Source organism: Balaenoptera acutorostrata, chromosome 3, assembly GCF_949987535.1.
Source record: "Balaenoptera acutorostrata chromosome 3, mBalAcu1.1, whole genome shotgun sequence".
Lineage (NCBI taxonomy): Eukaryota > Metazoa > Chordata > Mammalia > Artiodactyla > Balaenopteridae > Balaenoptera > Balaenoptera acutorostrata.
In genome coordinates this window covers 45,160,466-45,181,785 of record NC_080066.1, presented here as the reverse complement: position 1 = coordinate 45,181,785, position 21,320 = coordinate 45,160,466, and the positions used below count along the sequence as shown (strand labels likewise).

Here is a 21,320-nt window from a genome sequence, read left to right as displayed (position 1 = left end):
CTGGGATGTCCTTGCATCCTATCCACCGGGCAACTACCCACGCAGTCTCCGTGGATGAAGCCTGGCCCTGCCCCTGCTCCTCCTCCAGGAAATGACATCCACACTCTCTCCTTCCAGACCCTCCTCACCCTGAACCAATTCCTACCCAAGCAGGCAGAAGGCTCCAAGTTCACTAGTTTCTCTACATACCTGTTTCCTTCCATTAGACTGTAAGCACCCAACCTTGAATGCTGGATCTTTTTTTTAGTAAAAATGTTTTTCCTTATTGGAGAAGGGATGCATGTTCATTTTAGGCTATTTAGAAACATACAGAAAAATGTAAAGAAATATATAAAAATTAAGTTTTTAGTCCTAGCCAGAGATAATGTTCTGTGAACATTATATATAACAGGCTTATCCTTCCAATCTTTTCCCATGCAGAGATATACAAATATTTAGATTTTTCTTTTCCTTTACTAAAAGGGATCATAATCTAGATATTGTTCTATAATGTGCTTTTTTCACTTAATACGATATTATAAACATATAAGGTTAGCTGCTGCTCCTGGGTATTCCCTTGTAACATAACTATTAATATATTACATCTCATCTTATGGTAAACATGATCTCCTTGCCTTATTCATCTCTATATTTCTAATGTCTAGCCCAGGGCCTGAGATATATTAGATGTCCTGGGGTGGCAATGCCCTCATTGGGCTTGACTTCAGAATATTCCCAAGTCCCTCTGACAAGCCATCACCAGGATGAGGGCAGACTTTTAAATCAGTTCTGGCAAATGGGGTCAGGCCATACAAGAGGATTTGCAAACTCCAGACCTTTGGGGACCATTAGGAAACAGATGAGAAAAATGGTCCAGTGTCTGGGGTGACCAGTGGTGGGGACCATGGCTAAGTGGAGATCAAATGTCTTGTCTAAAGCATCAGTCTCCTCTTAGCTCTAGGCAACTGCTGTCCCATCGGGGTGCAGGTGCCATGTTAATTCTCATCCACCTTTCTGGCCTTTCAGAGAGGCCAGAAATCTAGATTTGCATATGAAATACCCAGGCTGTCAAACCTTGGTTCAGCCACTGTAGATACCCCTGCTGGCGGATATGGCATTTAATCGACCAGTTTGTTTCTTCTGCAGGAATATGCCGACATGGCACCTCTAACCTCCAGCTTGGTTTCTACAGTGGGTGAACCCAATAATGGTGAGATGGAAAAGGAGACTGAAGGATGAATGCTCAGTGTCAGCTCAGATGCTGCGCTGTTTCTAGAAAATTTTAAGAACTCATTCCTTTGACTACAGCAGTGGTTCCCAACTTGGGGGGATTCTGTCCCCCCACCAGGGACCTATGGAACTATCTGGAGGCATTGGTGGTTTCACAAATGGCAGAGGGTGCAGGGGGTAGTACTGCTACTGGCATCCGGTGGGTAGAGCCCCAGGGGTGCTGCTAAACATCCTCTAGTCCCACAGCAAAGGATGATGCAGCCCAAACTGTCAAGAGTGCCCAGTGGTTCTCAACCTTGGTTACATAACAAAAACACTTGTGCGTGTGTGGGAGGAGTGTTTAAAAAACTGATGGCAGGTAGAGCAACTAAGCCCGTGCACCACAACTACTGAGCCTGCGCTCTAGAGCCCACGAGCCACAACTACTGAGCCCGTGTGCCACAACTACAGAAGCCCACGCGCCTAGAGCCCATGCTCCGCAACAAGAGAAGCCACCACAATGAGAAGCCCACGTACCGCCACGAAGAGTAGCCCCCACTCGCCGCAACTAGAGAAAGCCCGCACACAGCAATGAAGACCTAACGTAGCCCCAAAATAAATAAATAAATAAAATCTTTAAAAAAAAAAAACCAGAACTGATGGCAGGGTCCCACTCCAGAAAGAGGGAATCAGAATCTCTGAGGACTCTGAGGATAGACCTCAGGCCTCATGTTTTAAAAGCTCCCAAGCAATTCTAATGTGCAGCCAGGACCGAGACCCATGATACTGAACGAGGGGCACCCTGCACGCATCCAAAATGGAGCTCCCCCCTCCCCTCCCCGCCATAGCACCTACTCAGGGCTCCACTCAAACAGGCGCTCAATAAATCCTTGTTGCCTGGATGGGGAAACAGATTAGTTGTCTATCATTAGCCCCCTACAAACTGCTGTGCTGGACTTGCACTGATTTTCAACATTCCATTGGTGGCTGATAGAAGCTTTTTTTAAGTCAATTATTCAGTACATCAAAAGGATACAACTTCCAGCAGTCAATCAGCAGCTACCAACATGCTTTCTGTTAGAATAATTACTTCTGAGAATGAAAGGTACAGAAACAATACGGACAATATATTCATGCCTAAGGAAGCTTACAAAATTAACTTGCTATCTTTTTCGTCACTCCTCCTGGTCATATGCAATGAGAAGAATTAGAAATTGTATATTAAATGCAATTCTGGAAACTTCCATCACTATCACTCAAGGAGAAATGAGATCAGAAAATGAAAAACAAAACCCCCAAGCAGGGCAGGAAGGGAAGTCTAATATCAGGAAACCGCTAATGTGAACCAGATCTCCTAATAATCAGAATGATTTCATCAGTGACTTATTCGCATCTAATCGAGTTAGGGGAAATTTTCACAAGTCTGGGTGGAAGCTATCAAGTGGGGAGAGATGAGTATGCAAGAGGTATTTAGGATTGAAATCTGCACCAGCCAACCAACCTGCCTGCCAGTTGTGGTATTACCGGCCATGGCGCCCTGGGGCTTGCTGAGGTTGGCACAGAAACTCCAGCCGGGCATGCAGAAAGCCTGGGGCCTTTATCCAGAGCCATGGCTAACACTGGGAATGCAATGGTCCACAGCAGAACCCCATCCCTGGATACTGGAGCCTAGTGATGGACTGGTGATGGAGATGCAGGCGAACATGGGCCATTCAGTCCAGTGGAGGGGGCCACAGTAAGAGCCTTGCTGGGAGGGCAGGTGCTGAGGCCTCTGCAGGAGGGGTGCCAGTGCAGCCCTGGAAGCAGTGAGGAAGTGGGAGGAGGCATCTCAGCTGCGCATAAGGAGGTGTTAGGGATGTGAAGGGTTTAGGGGAAGACTAGCCCTGATGAAAGAAACAGCATGGACAAAGGTCTGGAGGTAAGAGAGAACTGGGTGTGCTGGGGGCACCCCAAGAAGTCTGACACAGCTAGTGGTTCCTCAGAAGGTGGGCAGAGTGGGGAGGTTGAGGCTGGAAAGGCAGCAGGGCCAGATCGTGAAGGCACAATGTCCCGACTGTGGGGGGCATGCATGGAGAGCTTCTTTCTGGTGGAAAAAAGGTAGGGATCCTAAAGAGGGAAGTCACAGGGTCAGAGGAAGACACTGGGATTGGCGTAAGACAGACCCTGTGTTCCCGCGCCAACGCCACCATGCTCTGCGTGACCTTAGCCAAGGGACTAATCTGTAATCAGGGAATAAACAGAACACCTCCTTGCTAAGGCTGTTACGAGGATGAGTGAGATATTGGGCTGGCCAAAAAGTTCATTTGGTTTTAAGTAAAAAATAAAGACATTTTTCATTTTCACCAAAAACTTTAACGTATTCACGAACCAAATGAACTTTTCGGCCAACCCAATATATGCGGGGCTGGGGGTATAGGTGAAAGAATGGCTGCGTTGACACTGGGAAAGGACTCCAGTGGATGCAGAAGGAATAATACAAAAAGGGGAAAGAGGGAAGAGAGATGAAGAAGACTGTAGTCTGTGGAAGAGTTTTTGGGGTGAGCTTGGAGACAAGAAAGGAAGAGGAGGGGGGAGTAAACGTACCAGGAATCTAATCCACTGTTTTGGCATTTTCTCAAAATACTGAGATTCCTCTGACTCTGGGCCAAGCTGCCATGGGCCATGAGGGACATGTGGAAGGCCCCGTCACCTGGCACGCACCGGCTCTCGGAAAAACTTGCTGCTGTTGCAGGTTTTATGGTTGTGGTTGTTTTTAGGGCTCGACCATCACAAAGGCCCCTTTCTAGGATACACGTGGCTCTGTGACTCCAAAGCCCTTGTCCATACATTGGAAGGCAGGGCCTCCAGAGATCTGCCTCCGCGGGGTGGAGTGTTATTCCCACCCTAGCCCTGGGGTTTTCTCAATCTCTGCCTTGTAATTGTGGGGGGGATATCACCTCTCTGCTTTGCCTGCACCCCAGCAGACAACATGAGGTCTACGGTACTGTGAAGAAAAGGCAGGTGTCTGGGGAATAAACCATATGTCCAGAGGGAAGTGGAAAAGCTTGCCCTCTGATGGTAATTGCATTCCACAGCTTGCTGTTTCAGCAGCTAGAAGCAAACCCGGGCCTGATTAGGCTCTTATTCAATGAGACTCTCGTCCATGCAAGATCAGGAGACATGGATTTTTCTAGACTATTTTTTGGTCAGAAAATGCTCTGGAATAGACTGCTTTGGTCTCAGGATACTAGCCTATACTGAGTCAATGTCATTCTTATAACAGCACAGTAACCAAAACTGATTTATAATATAACTTTTTGGACATTAAAATGTTAATGAAATTGCTGTCATGAAAAAGAATAGCTTGTATTTTTATTTTAACCATTCTCAAGGTCCCACCTCTTTTTAAAAATTCATGTCCTCTCACTTGAAGAAACTGCTTTATCATCTAATTTAAAAAATCAGTTCCCCTCCCCCCAGGGTGATTTACTTTCTCTATAGAAAAATGGTAGTAACCGGCCAAGAATCTAAATGTTAAATGCAAGGAAAAATGAGATCTTTGGAAATGAAAATAAATGATCAATTTTTCTTCCTTTGGAGAAATCGCTACTCCCAAAAGATACAGGATGTGGAAAGCAGAGGAAACAAATGATTTCAACTCTAAGTTCCTTGAAAGCAGCCACTCAGCCTTCTTATCTTTCTTTCCATCTATACATTTCTGGACATTTCTGGAGCACTTGTGGATGTCAGCTCTCACTTAGGAAACTCACAGGTCAGGGCAAATGACAAACAGATCACTGCAGTGAAACGAGAGAAGTGCCTCCAGGAGAGACAGGTACCAAGATTGCAGGGCCAAGAACCCCAAAGATAAAGGAGGGCAGGGATGGTATCACAGAGAAGGGGGCATTTGAGTAGGGTATTGACAGGTGAGTAGGAGTTGTCCAATTGGAGGGAGAAGTAGGAAAAGACACATGTTGTGTGGGGAAAGCTGAATACCACAAACTGAAAGGAAGCACAGCTGAAGAGCATGGCAGAGGACAGACACGTGCTGAAGACACACACAAACCCAATTCAGTGCCTAGATCTTATCTTCTAGCTGACAGTAGCATTAGAAAGGGTCCTATGCAGCATTACAGAAATCATTCTGGCTTCAGTGTAGAAGACAGACCAGCAGGGGGTGATCCTGAGTTGTGAGGCCAGGGAGGCAACTACTACACTGGTCCAAGCAAGAGATGAGGAGGGCCTGCACCAGGGCAGTGGTGGTGTGGATGCAGATGAAGGGCAGGTGCAAGAGACGCCTGCAAGGTGGGATCAGCAAGACTGGGTGAGCAGTCCCTTAGCCTCAAGTTTTCATGCAGAGCATGTGGAAAGCTGCAGGCTGACAGCCAATTGTATAATTCATGCTGAGAAGGAAAGAGCCAAAAAAAATTGATAGTGGGAGGATGGAAAAAGGTGGGAGGCATCTAGCTAAGAAGAAAAGGGCAAAGGAAACTGAGCAGAGAACAGGTTGGATTAGTGCCACATAACCTCAGGTTTGGAAGAGGTCTTCCCTGATAAGTGGTTTTCTAGCCTTTCTTTACATACTTTTGTTGATGGGGAGCTCATTACCTGTAGAGTCAACCCATTCCATTGATACCTTTTGTGAGTTCTTTGAACCACAATCTTTTCCTCTGGCTCCACAGAGCTTCCTTTGAATTTTTACTTTCAGTTGCTCAAAGACACTTTTTGGAAACCTATTTGATTTAGCAAGAAGCAGCTGGATGGCCTGGCAGGCCTCCCATCCTGCTGATGGAGAATCCTCCACTAGAGCAGGGCAGAGGCTGAGATAAATTCACAGTGCAGGAACACAAAGTAGGGGACACGTGTGGTTGCCCACTCTTGCCCTTGACCTTGGGTTTTAAGCTACTTTAGCTGTCTGGGTCCCCTGCCCCATCCCACCCCATCAGAAAATCACCAGTACCGTGCTGTTGCAGCCAGCAAAGCAGGCAGACAGGTAGGTGATGCCATCTGCTCCACACACTGGAGTGAAGGAATCCGTTTGGCATTCACAGTTTTTATTGCAGGACGAGTAGGGGTCCAGGGCCGAGCCAGGTGATGAGCTGGAAAAGACAGGAAACGTGGAACCCATCAGAGAAAGGTCAACTTCTGTTGGATCCCCCCAGTGACAGCCCTCTGCCCTCTGTGGTCATGGTTCAGGGAAGGAGGGCCATCAGTGCTTGGACTGTGCATGGATATACAGAAGCTGCCTCTGCCCGTGTGCTCCCATTCTGCCTGTTTGACCTCGCAGGGTGGCAGATAAGCCCGACCCTACTTCTCCTGACTTAACTTCAGGAGAAGGCCTGGTGGCCTGCTCAAAGGGGGAGACTGGTGTGGAGAGGAACTGGTACCCTGCAGGCCAACTATGCTGCAGTCCTGATGCTCCAAACTGGATTCCCAAGGCAGCTGCAGAGTCTCATGTAGAAAAGGGGACAGCTATTGGCACTAGATATGTAAGGACTCTATGTAATTCCCTCTAAGGGCAAGTCTGATTGGACTTTAGTTCAAAGTCTTGGGATAATAACTAGGAAATAAGTTGTCCTATAAGAGCTAATTTCTTTCCATTCTTCTCTCCTTTATTCCCCTCCATCTCTCCCTCCCACACTTATCAATACCTACCATGGCTCAGACCCTGTAATTACTATGTGAGTCTAATGATAGCTTCTGATGGTTTAAGGAATTGTTGGGACTTCCCTGGTGATTCAGCAGTTAAGACTCTGTGCTTCCATTGCAGGGGGCGTAGGTTTGATCCGTGGTCAGGGAACTAAGATCCCGTATGCCGTGCATGCGGCCAAAAAAAAAAAAAAAAAGGGGAATTGTTGAAGTCTCTTCTGTCTTTTATTTTAAGCTGAATTTTAAAATAAAACTTAGTTTTAATTTTCTATCTTCACGTCATTCCTAAAGTCAAATGCCAAAAATAGGCATTTGAGTCCTCTGGGGAGTGAATGTCTGACTGTCTCCCCAGTGCTCCCTTGGCCGCCCTGGGAGAGAGCCTTTCAGTGGAAGTCAGCCCTCTCTGCCCAGAAGGTTCACATAGGTTCTTCGACCCTGGCAGGAAGATGCAGAGCCATCATCAACTTCCCAGCTCATGGTCACTAGGGACAAAGCTGGCTCCATTAACCTACCCCGGAGAGAGGGTCCTGGCATCCTGGGCAGGCAGGGGTGGCGAGATCTTTCTGGGACTTACGTGTTTCCATAGGGAACAGTAACCCCAGCCACAGGGCCCGTGTCACAGCCCAGGAAGAGGAAGGAGACGTAACAAGCGGTGGACACCAGGTTGACGAGCATGGCCATCCGAATGGCCCCGAGGGCAGACAGGCTGAGTTTCTTCACCAGGAGACCGCCCAGGAAGATGCCCAGACAGGCACATGGGATCGCAGTCATCCCTGGAGGAGAGCAGAGGGGAGAGGACCATTAGCCAGGGAAGAGGGGCCAATCAAGGCAGACACTGGGTGCCAGGCCCGAGGCTGAGCCCTGCACGGACAGGGTTGCCTGTGACACCACTGTGGTGCCGCTTGCTCCACTGTGCCCCGAAGTGTCTGTTGACGGCCTCATTGCTACCCTCAAGGAGCTCGCGAAAACTGGGGAAGACAGACACGCAAGAACTCAATGGTTAGGAGTCTAAGTCATACACCTTTCATGCTAAGTGGGGAACCCTGGTGGGAAACACACCCAGCTGGTGTGGGAACAACCGAGGGACAAGCCAGACCAGCTGGGAACACGCACGCGCATTTGAGGAAAGTATCAGGGAGCAGTGATGTGCCCTCTGTGCGTTTTCCAGGCGGTGCGGGAAAGGGGATCAAATTGGGGACTTTCTCCCACTCTTCAGGCAAGGGAGGGTCTGGAGGCTGTTTAAACAAAGGTCCCAGAACTCACCAGCCTGCGGAGACAGTGTTTTAACCAGCCCCGCGACCTCTCAGGAAGCAGCATCAATCAAATCAATATGTTTCATAGCTCCTGGTGAGTAATTGGCATATATATTTTTTCCCTTTCTTATCAACAGAGCTATCTGCAAGGCAGCAGGACCATAAGCCTGTTATTTCTGATTCTCAGAGACTCAGGGCATCTTAGGAGGACCAAAGGATCCTAGGGTTCCAATCTCCTGTTTGGTTTTGTTCTGTCCCGATTCACTTCATCTAAACTCAGCTTTAAATTACTGTGTGTCATTTATCTACCATGTGGATTGTGCATGGCCAATTTTCCAGTCTAGGCTGCCTCTGCCTTGCCAATCAACAGACCTCTAGGTCAACTGACTACATCAATCAGCTGGTATGTGCTAAAGGAATGCAAATTAATTTTAATATTCGGGTGAGAAAAACAATCAGGGAGGCTGAGCTCTGCAAAGGAAATAGCACAAATCACACTTTTTGAAAAACATAGTATCTCTGTATTATTTGATGCTCTTGGATGATCTGTGCTTGGTTCTCTCTCGTCCTGGTATAGATGATCCTCAGGACCTCGCCCCTATTTGCCTGTCTATACCCCATGCCATACCGCTCCCCCAACTATGCCCAATCCTCCTCCTCTCTCTCCCTGGAACAGGCCAAATCCATTCAAGCCCCCAGTCTCTGCACTTGCTGTTTCCTCTTCTAGGACATTCTTACCCTCTATCTTTACTTGGCTGGGCCCTATGCTCATCATGGAGGCCTTCCCAGACCACCCCATCTAGAGTGGTCCTGCAGCCCATTTGGGATTTCCTACTGTTTCTTGCCCTGTTTTATTGTTTGCTTGGCTCTCCCCAATATCTGAAGCTGCCTCAGGTATTTCTGGTTTTCTTGTTTCTTGTTCTCTCTCCCCCTCCTAAGATGCAGCTTCCCTGAGGACAAGAACCGTTCCATCCTGTTCAGTCCCGGCTCCCTGTGCCTAGCACGGTGCCCAGCACAGAGTGGGCGCTTGGGGATTATTTTCAAGATGAACGGAACAGCGAGCAGATTGGATTTGTGTGAGTGAATACTGATGACCAGAGCCCACGCCCAGAGAGCAGGTTGCATTTTGTTCCATTTTCCATCAGAGGCAGCAGGGAGCGGCCCCTGGTGATGATGGTAACTATGGCAATAACAGGCTTTCGGCACCTTTTCTCCAAGCCATCATCAGCCTTCCCTCTCCCTCCCTGACATGTGTGCAGCTTTAGCATGCGGGCAGTTATCAGAACTTCCCCCAAACTCCATCCTCATTAGCTTAACCTATGCAGATTGAGTCCTTTTTATCTTCTCGCATAAATCAATGCCATCAGCCCCTTAATCATCTGTGTTGCTCTTTTCTGAACTCTGCCCCATCTGCTGATGACTTCGTGGGTGGCCCAGAGATAGCGCTGATGGCCCAGGATGACTGCAGGGGTCCATCCCCTGGGTCTGAGGGGCTACTGATGAAGCATTTTTGGACACGAGCCTTGCCTTACGCTTCCGCTGCCTCTCTCTGTCCCCTAAAGGCCCCCTGCCAGCCCCTCCTGCAGCCAGCCTTCCAGAGTTCATGCTAACAGACTGATGCTATGGGCAGGGCACAGGGAGAGGGCACGTGTCCTGCCTGCCTGGGCTGCCAGCCGGATGGACGGACCGACAGATGGGCCACCACGCTGCCTCTCCACGTGGCAGGAGAGGGTCTCCCTGTGCACGTGCTCTAACAGACAGAGTCCCTGGGACAGAAACAGGTGCAGGAAGGTGAGATTGTTTTTTGACCTTCTGCCCTGAAGACTACTGATTTGTTTGTTGATAGAAAACTTTGGAAATCTGTCCTGAAATAGAACAGAGCCCCAACTTTGAAGCAAATGTAATCAAAATGTAAGGAGCTGCTGCAAAGAAATCAGGAAGTGAGAGATAAACTCTTTGGGTGCTGGAGGGCAAAACCTGAGAGATTGTAGGTATAATGAAGAAGTTATAACTTTAATTATAGAGAGACACATTTTACCCTATCTCTGTCAGACAGCTACTAAAGGGCTGACTGCATCTTGCTAATACCTCTTGGAAGAAATACTTATAAAATAGTGTACTGTAGAGAGTTATTAGTAAAAAAGAAAAACACAAGGCTTGTGCTGCCCTAGCAGCTCCCAGGGAGAGGTGCTGGGATCTGGCCACATCATTGCTGGTAGGGTTTTAATTTTTTTTAACTTGATACCTTACGTCCAGTGAAGTGCATAAGCTTAAGGGAACAGTGATGAATTTTTGCCCCTTTATACACCCCTGTACTAAAACATTTCCAGCAGCCCCAGGGGCTCCCTGGTGCCCCCATTCCCTCCACCCTCAAGAGTAACTATCATTCTGGCCTCTATCACTTTAATTAACTTTTCTTCTTTTTAACTCTTAAATATGTACTCTTTTGTGTCTGACGTCTTTCAACTCTGTCAGATCCATCCACATTAAGGCATGCATACAAGCTCTTGCTTTCTCATGCTGTATGACAGTCCATTGTATGAATATTCTATAATTTACTTACCCATTCTAGTATCGATAGATACTTGGGCTGTTTCCAGTTTGGGGCTATTATGTATAAAGCTGTTTTGGATACTGTTACCTACGCATATATAAATGAGTGGACCTAAACACTCATTTCTGTTGGATTTATGCCCAGAAATGGAATGGTTGGATCCCAGCGTAAGCATATGCTTTTAGCTTTCATGGGTACTGCCAAAGAGTTTTCCAAAGCGCTTGTACCATTGTGCACTCCCACCAGCAGTGTATGAGAGTTCCAGTGGCTCTACATCCTCACCAACACTTGGTACTATCAGTCTGGCAGACATGGACTAGTATTTCATCATGGTGTTCATATGTGTTTTCCTGATGACTCATGATGGGTCAGCACCTTTACATGGGTTTATTGGCCATTTTGTGAAGGAAATGCTAAGGAGAAGATCAGAAAATATCACCTCGCCCACTTCTCTCAGGACATGATCTACTTCTACTTAACAGAGAAGATAATTTCACGGGGCTGGAGCCCTCTCGACTGCCAAGCCGGACTTGTCACATTCTCAGGGGCCATCCTCATGTCTCTCTCCTTCTCTGCACTTTCAGAACAGATGAGCTCTTCTGTCAAAGGCTGTCCACCATACTCCCTCTCTTTTCTGCACATTGCCTCTGCTGGTTCTTTCCCCTCTGCTTAGACACCTGCTCAAGTCCTTCCTGTCACAATAGCAACTGTCTCTTAGCAACAGCACTACTCCACTACTCCATCACTACTCCACTCCCTTGACTGCAACACACACTGACCGCCATGTCTTCCCTCCGTCCCTCCACCGCTAAACTCGGGTAAGTGTCCTGCAGTCACTGGCTGTTCTTTCCCTCTTGTGAGCTGCTCGCCTGCTGCCGTTTCATGGACACAGCCCTGACACAGGCTGAAAGACGTCCTGGTTGTTGAAGGGACCAAAGGCATGTGAGGCCGCATCACGCGTGGGCACTCATGCTGCTGACAGCTTCCTTCTTGGTATCGTCTCTTCCTTGACTCCCGTGATCCACAGATTTCTTTCAGGAGCTGCTTCTTGAACTTCTCTATGGCCTCCTGTATTTCCTTATGGGCAGTGTTTCACCCCCTCTATTCTAGTTCTATACATTTTCCTTCTGCAAATTCCACTCCTGTGTCCTCAACTACCATGCACAAACCGATGCAACCCACATCTTCTTCTTCAGCCCTCAACCATGCACAGGACATCATGTAGCTATACCATGGCCATCTCACACTCAGCAACGTCAACTCTGAACTCACAACCTTCCCTACAGATCTGATTCTTTTCTGCTATTTCCAGGTTTCACAAATGGTACCACCCCTTGTCTGAGCCAGAAACCTGGAAGTCATTCTTGACCCTTCATTCTCCTTCTTCTGCCATGAGACCACTTTCCCTACTGCATATAAGGAATGCTCCTTCTCATGAGGGCAAACTGGTTTTCTTTAGCATGTCAGCTCCAAAGGACTGGAAACAGATTCCTGTAGTCTACTGCTGAGAAGACTGGTAAGATCACGCTCGAGCTTGGGGAGAAGAAGTGTCATGATCCATTAATTACGTCTGCCATGGGCACAGGGATAGAGGGGAGCATATGGCTTCCAACCTCTATATTTGCTGACCGTGGGTTTTATGCTGCCAAGAATATTCTTGCTTTTTTATGTTGTTGACCAAAGCCTACTAAACTTTCAAGATCCATCTTGATTCCCCTCTTCCTTCCTCACATCCTCCCCCCAATTATCCAGTTCACACCAATGTATAGACTTCCTGGCCTGTCACAATGCTTCCTACGCACGCTTTATATTTTAGCTCTTTATTATCACGTACTTTTAGCAATTGTCTCAGGCAAGTAAATCTTACTCCAAGAAAATACTTTGAAATTCTTCCGCACACTGACCACATGTATATGCTTCTGCAGGGGCGGCACAGTCTGGGCTGTTTGGGGGGGTCTCAGTCAATTCTTATAGGATTACAAGCAGTGACAGCCCCTCTCCACCCTCCTGGGAGGCTGAGAAACAGACTCACCGAGCAGCTGGTTGGCAGAAGAGGTGGTGAGGTTAAACTGCTGCTCCAGATACTTCCCCAAGAAGGCAGCGAAGCCAGCCACCACTGCAATCTCCATGCAGGCGGCCAGGATGATGCAGGTAAACACAGGGTTTGAGAGCAGGTGCTTTGTGACCTTCGGGATCACTGCAGGGAGAGAAGCAGAGGACCAAGGTCACACACTGCACTCCCAGGTCTTCTGCCCCCAAGGCCCCAATTTGACCCATCTCAGTAAACAGCATCAGGAGTCACCTGGTTGCTCAGGCCAAAGCCTATAACCTGTTAAGTCAGCCATAATTGTGAAAACTCTGGCTTCAAAAGATACGCTGATATTTTGTCAACTAAACTGACAACTACTAAAGCAGGAGAAACTATACCATGCCTTTTTTTTTTTTTTTTTACAGCACACTGGAAACACTATTTTATAAGCCATCACAAGTTATTTCCATCCAAAAAAAAAGAGGAGTTTGGAGTTTGTTTCTCAAAAGGGAAATTATAACTTAATCATATTATAAATTATAAATGTATTAATTATGTTATATTAATACATCTAAGTATATATTATCAATATACCTGTGATGAATATTTATAATGGTATGTGTTAAGAAAATATATTTAATCTTTTTTTCAGCAACTTGTTTTTTTTTTAATTTTTTATTTTATATTGGAATATAGTTGATCAACAATGTTGTGTTAGTTTCAGGTGTACAGCAAAGTGATTCAGGTACACATATACATGTATCTATTCTTTTAAGAAAATATATTTCATCTTAACAGTTTCAAGAAAGAAATGAAATTATAGTGTATGTATATGCACACACACATACACACGCACACACAATACATATATAATCCAACCTCCACCCACCCACCACCCCCCTTCCTCCTCACAACCACATTCACCAGGCCAAGCTTCCATGAGCTTTCACTTGGGGAAGACTAGGGTCTTGGTTTTCACTCTTCATCCAATATAATCCTTCCCTATGCAGTAGTCAATGGGATCAGCTCAAATCAGTTTCCTACTCAAAACTCCACAATGGCCGAAGTCCACACTTGGTACGATGGCCCACAGTCTGCCCCTTGGCTATCTGATCACGCTCCATTCTTGCTCTGCTCCGGCCCCACCTGCACCTGGTCCTCCCCACCCAGCTCTCTGCACCAGGGCTCTTCCCTCCATTAAACGCTCTGAACCCAGATCTTTGCTCCATCTCTTCCTTATTCCTCAGGTGGTCTTTCCTCAACACCCAAGGCAACCTAGAATCTGCTGCCCACCCAGCCCTGATGCTCAGGGCTCAGATGAGAGTTGATGGTGGGCAAATGTGCTTTGTGGCTTGTGCACCGCTTTAATTACCAATGGAGCCAAAGCAGGTTTTGTTGAGGTGATGCATTTCAATCTTATTTTATTATACTCTATTTTTCCTAAAGTATGTGGTTTCATAAACCACTCAGATTTCCTTTTAATTTGGTGCTTTTACAAATGAGAGATTTGGGTTTCTTACAATCCTTTGAATGTAATCACATTATTTGGCTCTTTCCAGCCATTAGAATCCTTTGTACATGGTCTTTGACCAGATCTCCTCAGCTATGGAGTGATGACATATCCTGGCAGTATGCAAGGGGTCTGGTGGTATCAGGACAACCCCATCGTTTCAATACTTATGCCATTATTTTGATATGCACTTAGTTAAAAAAAAAAAAAAAAGTTAACTAAAATAAAACTGATACATCAAATGCATGGTTTCATGGCTACCATAGCTCAAGATGATGCTAGTTTAAAACAAGTAGATTTAAAGTTATTTAAGATTTAAAGTTTTAAGATTTAAAGTTATTTAAAGAGAAAGTTATGTAAATAACGGTACAGGTGGTAAGGAAATAGGCAAAAATGTGTAAAAGTGGTGTACCAGTGACAAGTTAGGGGACCTCTGTTCTGCTGTACTCATAATAATGAGGAACATTTGGCATGTGGTGTACTTGTTTCCACCTGTGTAAACAGAAAAAGATAAAACAGAGTCCCAGATGAAGCAAGTACTATTCCAAGTCTAGGAAAAACCAATCAGTGCCCATGGTCATACAAAATAAACAGGTGAGCAAGGTCTAACACTGCATTCCAAGGTGATGAATTAGCCATCTGTCCTAAAGAAGAGAGCTAATTACACAGGCTCAATCTCATTTCCTAGGAGATGAAACCTCTAAATGGCCCAACTAATTAGAATAAAATAATAATAGGAGATACATAAGTTTTTAATAATGTTAACAGACAAGCTCAATAAATCAAAATGACAGAACAATGGGTCAGGAACTGGCAGATACACACAACATAAAATTGATCATTTCTGGGAAAGATACCAAGTTTCAAAAATGAAAATCTCTATATAAGATAGGGACTTAAGGATCCTTTGACGTACTAAAAGGAACTTAGTTATGGGAATGGACTGAGCCAGGTGATTGGAGGCTCAGAATCACTGTGGGCTGAGCAATCTGATTCTGTATCCCAACCGAGAAACAACCAGACAACAACCAGAGCTGGTGGCCTCAGCTGTTCCGCGGTGGTTTCTCGTTAAACTACTAAAATCTTAGGAAGGTAACTCTTGGATTAAATAAATGCATGTGCACACATGCACAAAATAAGACAAAAACTTTAAAAATGGTATGAATAAAAATAAAGATGGTGAGAAAACAACTTTAAATCCATGGTATTTATATATTTATACCTGCTTTATTGCAAGGGACTGGCCTTTATGCGTGTGTTCTGTTCATGTTTTACAGGGTTTCGAGCATTTACAATAATCTGACTTTTTTAGAAATGTCATCTCAAATATTTGTCTAGAAGATGTTACACTTAAAATCTATGTTTAGGGGCTTCCCTGGTGGCACAGGGGTTAAGAATCTGCCTGCCAATGCAGGGAACATGGGTTCGAGCCCTGGTCCGGGAAGATCCCACATGCTGCAGAGCAACAAAGCCCGTGCGCCACAACTACTGAGCCTGCGCGCCTAGAGCCCGTGCTCTGCAACAAGAGAAGCCACCATGATGAGAAGCCTGCACACCGCAACAAGGAGTAGCCCCCGCTTGCCACAGCTAGAGAAAGCCCGCGCACAGGAACAAAGACCCAATGCAGCCAAAAATAAAATAAATAAAATAAGTAATAAATTTAAAAACAAATAAATAAATAAAATCTATGTTTAAATGTTGGAAAATTTTCCTTTGTTAAATTCACATTATTAAGTATTGTAAAAATATTTAGAGGAATGTTGATTGTGTAATGTTCAAAAATGTGTACTGTTTGACAAATATAGAAGATGAATACATTGGGCAAAAACAGAAGGTAATGAAGTAAGTATTTGTCTTCATAAACAAAAACCCCTTGGATGTTAAGACTCCATCGTCATAAATCACTGCTAATGAGTGAAGGCTGATTTGCTATAGTGTTTGGCACATTGTGATGGTGTAATGTACCTGTGACAAGGGACTGGTTGATTATGTCACAAAACACCAAGCTTCACAGAGAATGGTATGGATTACATGGGCGACCACAGCACTTCCTTGTAATAAATTAATTTGAAAGCCCACAGCTATTCATGTTTTGGCAGGTAATAACACTGTTGCTCCATCATTGTAGTGTTTTGGCATTAAGATATCTAAACTTTGGAAACACTGTTGACAAACACTCAGTATGTTGGGGACATTCTAGGAAAACCATCCTGTACCATACTTTTATTGTAGGCTTCATTTTCTTTGTTACGGTGCAGACTCTTTAGATCTGGGGACTTCAGTAGGAGAAAGCACCACAGCCACACTTGCTTGCAAATAAAACTGCTGCTGAGCTGATACCACCAGCATCCTCCAATTAGGAACTCTGTTCTCTGGCTCAGAAATGATGCCAATGAGGAGTTGAGTTTGATCACATTAACTATTTGGGTCTCGGTACCTCCTTGTCCTTGATCATGGCCATCGTGGCTTATTTGGGGATGAGGAGGGCACTTCTCAACAAAGGCAACTCCAGCTAATGGAACATTTTCATACTTCAGCAAGCATTTTAATTATTCCAGAGATAATTCCATTTCAGTTGGAAGGATTCCTTGTCAAGATAGGAGCCTGCCTGCTTTTGTTTCGATATCTAATGACTAATTTTGCCTTGGATTAGATGTGAAAATCATTAAGTTTGAGAATTATCTGACTGAAGGCCCAGGGAAGACTCAGTGGGCCTCATCTGCATGAAGAGCATTCTTTTTTCCACCTATACCCAGCCGATTCGCCTCCAGAAATGACAGCTTCCTCTTGTGTTCAGCTATTTTCCTCCCAGTTTCTTCCTCCCATCCTGGGTTTTATTGCAATGACTTGTAGTACTGTCAAAGAAGATTCCTTTTCAAAGGTTCAATCTACCCTCCAAAGCCCCAATTTGAAAAGGGGTATTAATTAGCTTGATCCTAACACTGGGTGCCAGGCCCGAGGCTGAGCCCTGCACGGACAGGGTTGCCTGTGACACCACTGTGGTGCCGCTTGCTCCACTGTGCCCCGAAGTGTCTGTTGACGGCCTCATTGCTACCCTCAAGGAGCTCGCGAAAACTGGGGAAGACAGTGTTCCAAGCTTTTTCATGCAAATGGATTGTTAAGCCCATAAAATGCTAACTTTCCAAGGTGGCAGTAGCTAATGAGGTGGCCCAGACAAATAGGAATTGGTGAACCAAGGCCACACCAGGCTACCAAACACCTACAGTCTCCCAGAGCTATCTGCCTCTCACCTTCTGATTTAGCCTCAGAAGTTGGGAGCTGGGTTAGGAGGCAGGCGGGCTTGTATCATGCAGCCTCACAGCTAGGGAAACCTTTTCACCTCTCATCAGGAGCACGGTGCTGCTACTAGCGGAATGGTACAAAGTTGGGAAGAGTGGCAGGGGAGTGATCTCCAGGGAAAACAAATTTGCTACTGCTAGTCTTTGGAAGGCAGTCCTGTAGGATGGAGCTTCTGGGAAAATTGTGGGTTTTCCAAGAGGGAGAAAGGCAGGTTTAGAGAAGTCATGAGGATTAACCCTGACAGAGCATTTCCTGTGTGCCAAGTGCCATTCTAACTGCTTACACATCCACTCGTATGATCCTCACGACAAACTGTGTTCCTGGGATGATTAAAATCCTCCATTTACAGATGAGAAGACTGAGGCAGACAGTGGCCCCATGGTTAAGGAAGCAAAGCAGAAACTCACGCCCTGGCACCTGCTGCCACACAGTGTGCTTATAACCATTGTGCTGTCCTGGTCTGGGTTCTGAGGGGTGCTGATGTTGGCTTGAGGACTAAGCATGCAGGCTGCCCCTGGTAATCAAGCTGCGGCTTAATTCTTAGAATGAAGAATAATAAAACATTCCCACTGGGGTTAGGGAAAATGAACAGATCTGACATGACTAAGGGCTTAGTCCATGTCGTTTGAAGGCAGAGAAGTAGGAAAGGAAGGGAGGGGGACAGAGGAATGAAAGAAAGGATTGGAGAGCCTACAGAAGAGTCCTGTACCATAGAAAAGGTTTCACTGAATAAGGTTGTATAAAATAATGGCTAAGAACCTGGTCTAAGGAGCCAGGTCATTGGGATTTGAATTCTGGCTTCAAGACTGACCAGAGCACATGACTCCATCCCATGGATTGCCATAAACATGAAATGAGACTCACTGCATGTAAAGCATGTGGCCCAGGGCTTCTAGTCTAGAATACAGGTAAGAGTCTGATGGGATTAATGGCAAAGATTTACTGTATAGCACGGGGAACTGTATTTAATATCCTGTAATAAACTATAATGGAAAAGAAAGAATATAGATATATACATATATATATATATGCATAACAATCACTTTTCCGTACATCTGAAACTAACACAATATTGTAAGTCAACTATACTTCAGTAAAAAAGAGTCCGATAGGATTAATAGTAATCAATATAATAGAAGTAATCCTTGGCTATGTTAGGGAGAGAGCCCTTGGGCTGGGAGGAGGACAACAGGCTTCCTACAGGAATACCTATGTGATCAGATGTGATGAGTAGAGTGGGGAAGAGAATGGAGCAGATGAACTGAGCTCCTGGGAGCCAAGGGCTTTCCAAGAAGATCCCCTTCTGCAGGGGGCTGTTCGGCAGGTCAGGGGGTCAGGAGGCACAAGTCCTTGTCCACTGCCCTTCCTGGGAATTGGAGGTACTCTGGGAAGTGCTCACTGTGGGGCTCAGTTATACTCCCCTTGACCCTCAGACCTCTCTGCCTTCAGTCTCTCTACTGAAGTTGGCCTTGACTTTCTTTCTCTTTAATAACACTGCTGTCAATACAGCATGGTTAACACCTCCCAAGATGGGAGATGGAACCAGTCTATGCAACTGCTCAGGAATCATGACAATGACCGCCAAAGCCTGCCTCGCAACCAGTGTTGGATGGGCACCGTGGCAAGGTTTCTCATTTTTAACTCTCACAACTATTACAGTAGGGGGCAGTCCTACCATCCTCATTTTAGACCCAAGGAAACCAAGGCTCCCTTGAGAGGCTGAAACCCAACAGTCCGCATCCCAGAATGCAAAACCGAGAAGTGAAGGAGGGTGGATTTGAACTCAGTTCTGCCTGCACTCCGGGACTCATCTCTAAATCTTCAGGTTTCTGGGTGGGGCCTCGAATCAACAGAAAAGTACTTTCCTGAAAGGTGAGCCACCATGAAGTGCTTCCCAACATAGGAGACCCATGACCAGAAGAGAACAGAGGTGGGGGGATCTGGGTGAGATAAATAACAGTATTCAAGTCATGACCAAAAAAAAAAAAAAAAATGAAAGAGGAAGGAAGAAATAATGGAGTGGAAAAACACACCATCATGGAGGCACAAGAGTGAAGCCAAGGTAGAGCGAATCCTGGGAAAAACGAAATTTCATGGGGTAGCGTGAATGTTCACCAGCCGCCAGGTTGGTTCCCACATGCCCAGGGCAGGCTGTCATCCCGGCACCACTGACCCCACTGGACGCCCTTGTCTGGGTCCTCCCGTCTGTCTCATAGGAGGAGCCAGGTGCTCTCAGGTAGAGCAGAGATGGAGCAGCTCCATCTCCAGACATGGGCATCGTGCCTGGTAAGAGCAGATGCTTAATACATGCAAGGTAGATTAAAGAATCCAATAAAGAAACAAATGAATTGCATAGCCTTGAAAGGTAACTGTCATAGTCTCTTAAGGAACATTAGCTGTAGAAACAGAGACCAATTTATGATCACACCATTCGTGATGTTCCACAGGTTCATGGGCTGCAAGGAGAGTGGGAATAATTAGCTAATATGGTCATTTCCATCACTGATTCTGGAGGTGCCCAAACCATTCCTTGAGTAGGTAGGGGTGGGGGAAATCCCAGTTGGAGGGGAGGCCCGTGGTGCCTCCCGGAAGTGAGCGCCTACCATGAACTTGGCCCCAGACCAGCAGCCTTGGGCCCCCTGTGGCCTCATCACTACAGAGAAGCCCATCCCCCAATCTCTGCCCGGGGCATCCAGGGGAGCTTCTAGCACCCTCTCACGGCTAACTTTGAAAGCAGTAACTACCAGGCTTCTGTCTGCCCATCTTCAGTAAGGTAATAGGCAGACAGTAACACGTGTCTCCCTTGTATGGAGAAGGTCGTGGTTTGAAAGAACAAACAAGAAGCCATCAGCACAGGAAATGAGCATCTACAGTGAAACCCAAGTGTCAGATGGGTGTGGATCGGTTAGGACAACCCAGAGCCCATCAATTCCACCGATTCTTTAAAAGTCACCAGCTCCTTAGAGCCACACCGAGGAGGAGCAGTGTGGTTGCCCACTAGCCAGTTTAAAGCAAGAACTAAGTGTCCAAAGAGGCGTGCCTAGCATCTGCAAGCTGCTGCTCTAAACTGGGGCCATCCCAGTCATTTCCTGGCATCAGCAGTGTGAAGTCAGAAACATGACCACCACATGATTTCAGAGGTGGAGAAAGGAGCTTGGGAAGCAGCAGGCTCTTATTCAGACCCCAATATTGCATCTTTCCATGTTGGCCGCAGACAGAAAATGACTAAGGAAATCAAGAGTCTTGTGTAAGCAAACGGCCACTTTTATAACTTCACGCCAGCCCCTAGAACCTTCTCTGGGAGCAGGGCGCCCCACCTCAGTGGTGGCCTGGCTCACTGCGTTTGACGTTCACAAAAATGCTAATGACGGGAGAATTCATTCCTGGAAAGTCTGGAAAGAGAAACAGCAGTGTCCAGAAAAGAAACGGGGAAGCCAAGCACCCAAGCTGACGTACGTGACCATCTCTAAACCTAGGCTTCCTAATGCTACTTCCAGAAGTGCTGGGTTTACAGCAGGTCTTCTCAGAGCCTTCAATATGCTAATGTCAACCTCCAAGAGTCATGTCACAGACTGTCCCAAGCTTATTTCATCAGTGGGCCACCTCCCCCATTTTATCTTATATGCAACTGCCAGAGAAATTAGCCCTGGTGGAGACCCCTCAAGGGACCCCCACCAGCTCTGACATTTGTTTTCTACTGGGAGCTCACTTAGAATCTTCTGGGGAGCTTTAAAGACATCCAGATGCCTGGATCACCTCTTCCCCCATCCCCCTTCCCCACCATAGACTCAGAGAATCATAATTTGTAGGGATGCAGCCCCTGAATATGTGTGTTTCAAGAAAGCTCACATGCAATGT

General features: G+C 46.2%; 1 protein-coding gene across 2 annotated transcripts in view; it reads right to left on the bottom strand.

Moving 5' to 3' along the window:
* Positions 1–21,320, bottom strand: part of SLCO3A1 (solute carrier organic anion transporter family member 3A1) — a 328,719-nt gene that overhangs the window by 31,755 nt on the left and 275,644 nt on the right. For both annotated transcript variants that reach the window (XM_007164979.2, XM_007164978.2), the window contains exons 5-7: positions 12,656–12,820; positions 7,391–7,589; positions 6,128–6,266 (exon numbers count right to left, since the gene is read on the bottom strand). In XM_007164979.2, the coding sequence (XP_007165041.2) occupies positions 6,128–6,266; positions 7,391–7,589; positions 12,656–12,820 (503 nt within the window). The remainder of the gene's footprint in view (positions 1–6,127; positions 6,267–7,390; positions 7,590–12,655; positions 12,821–21,320) is intronic.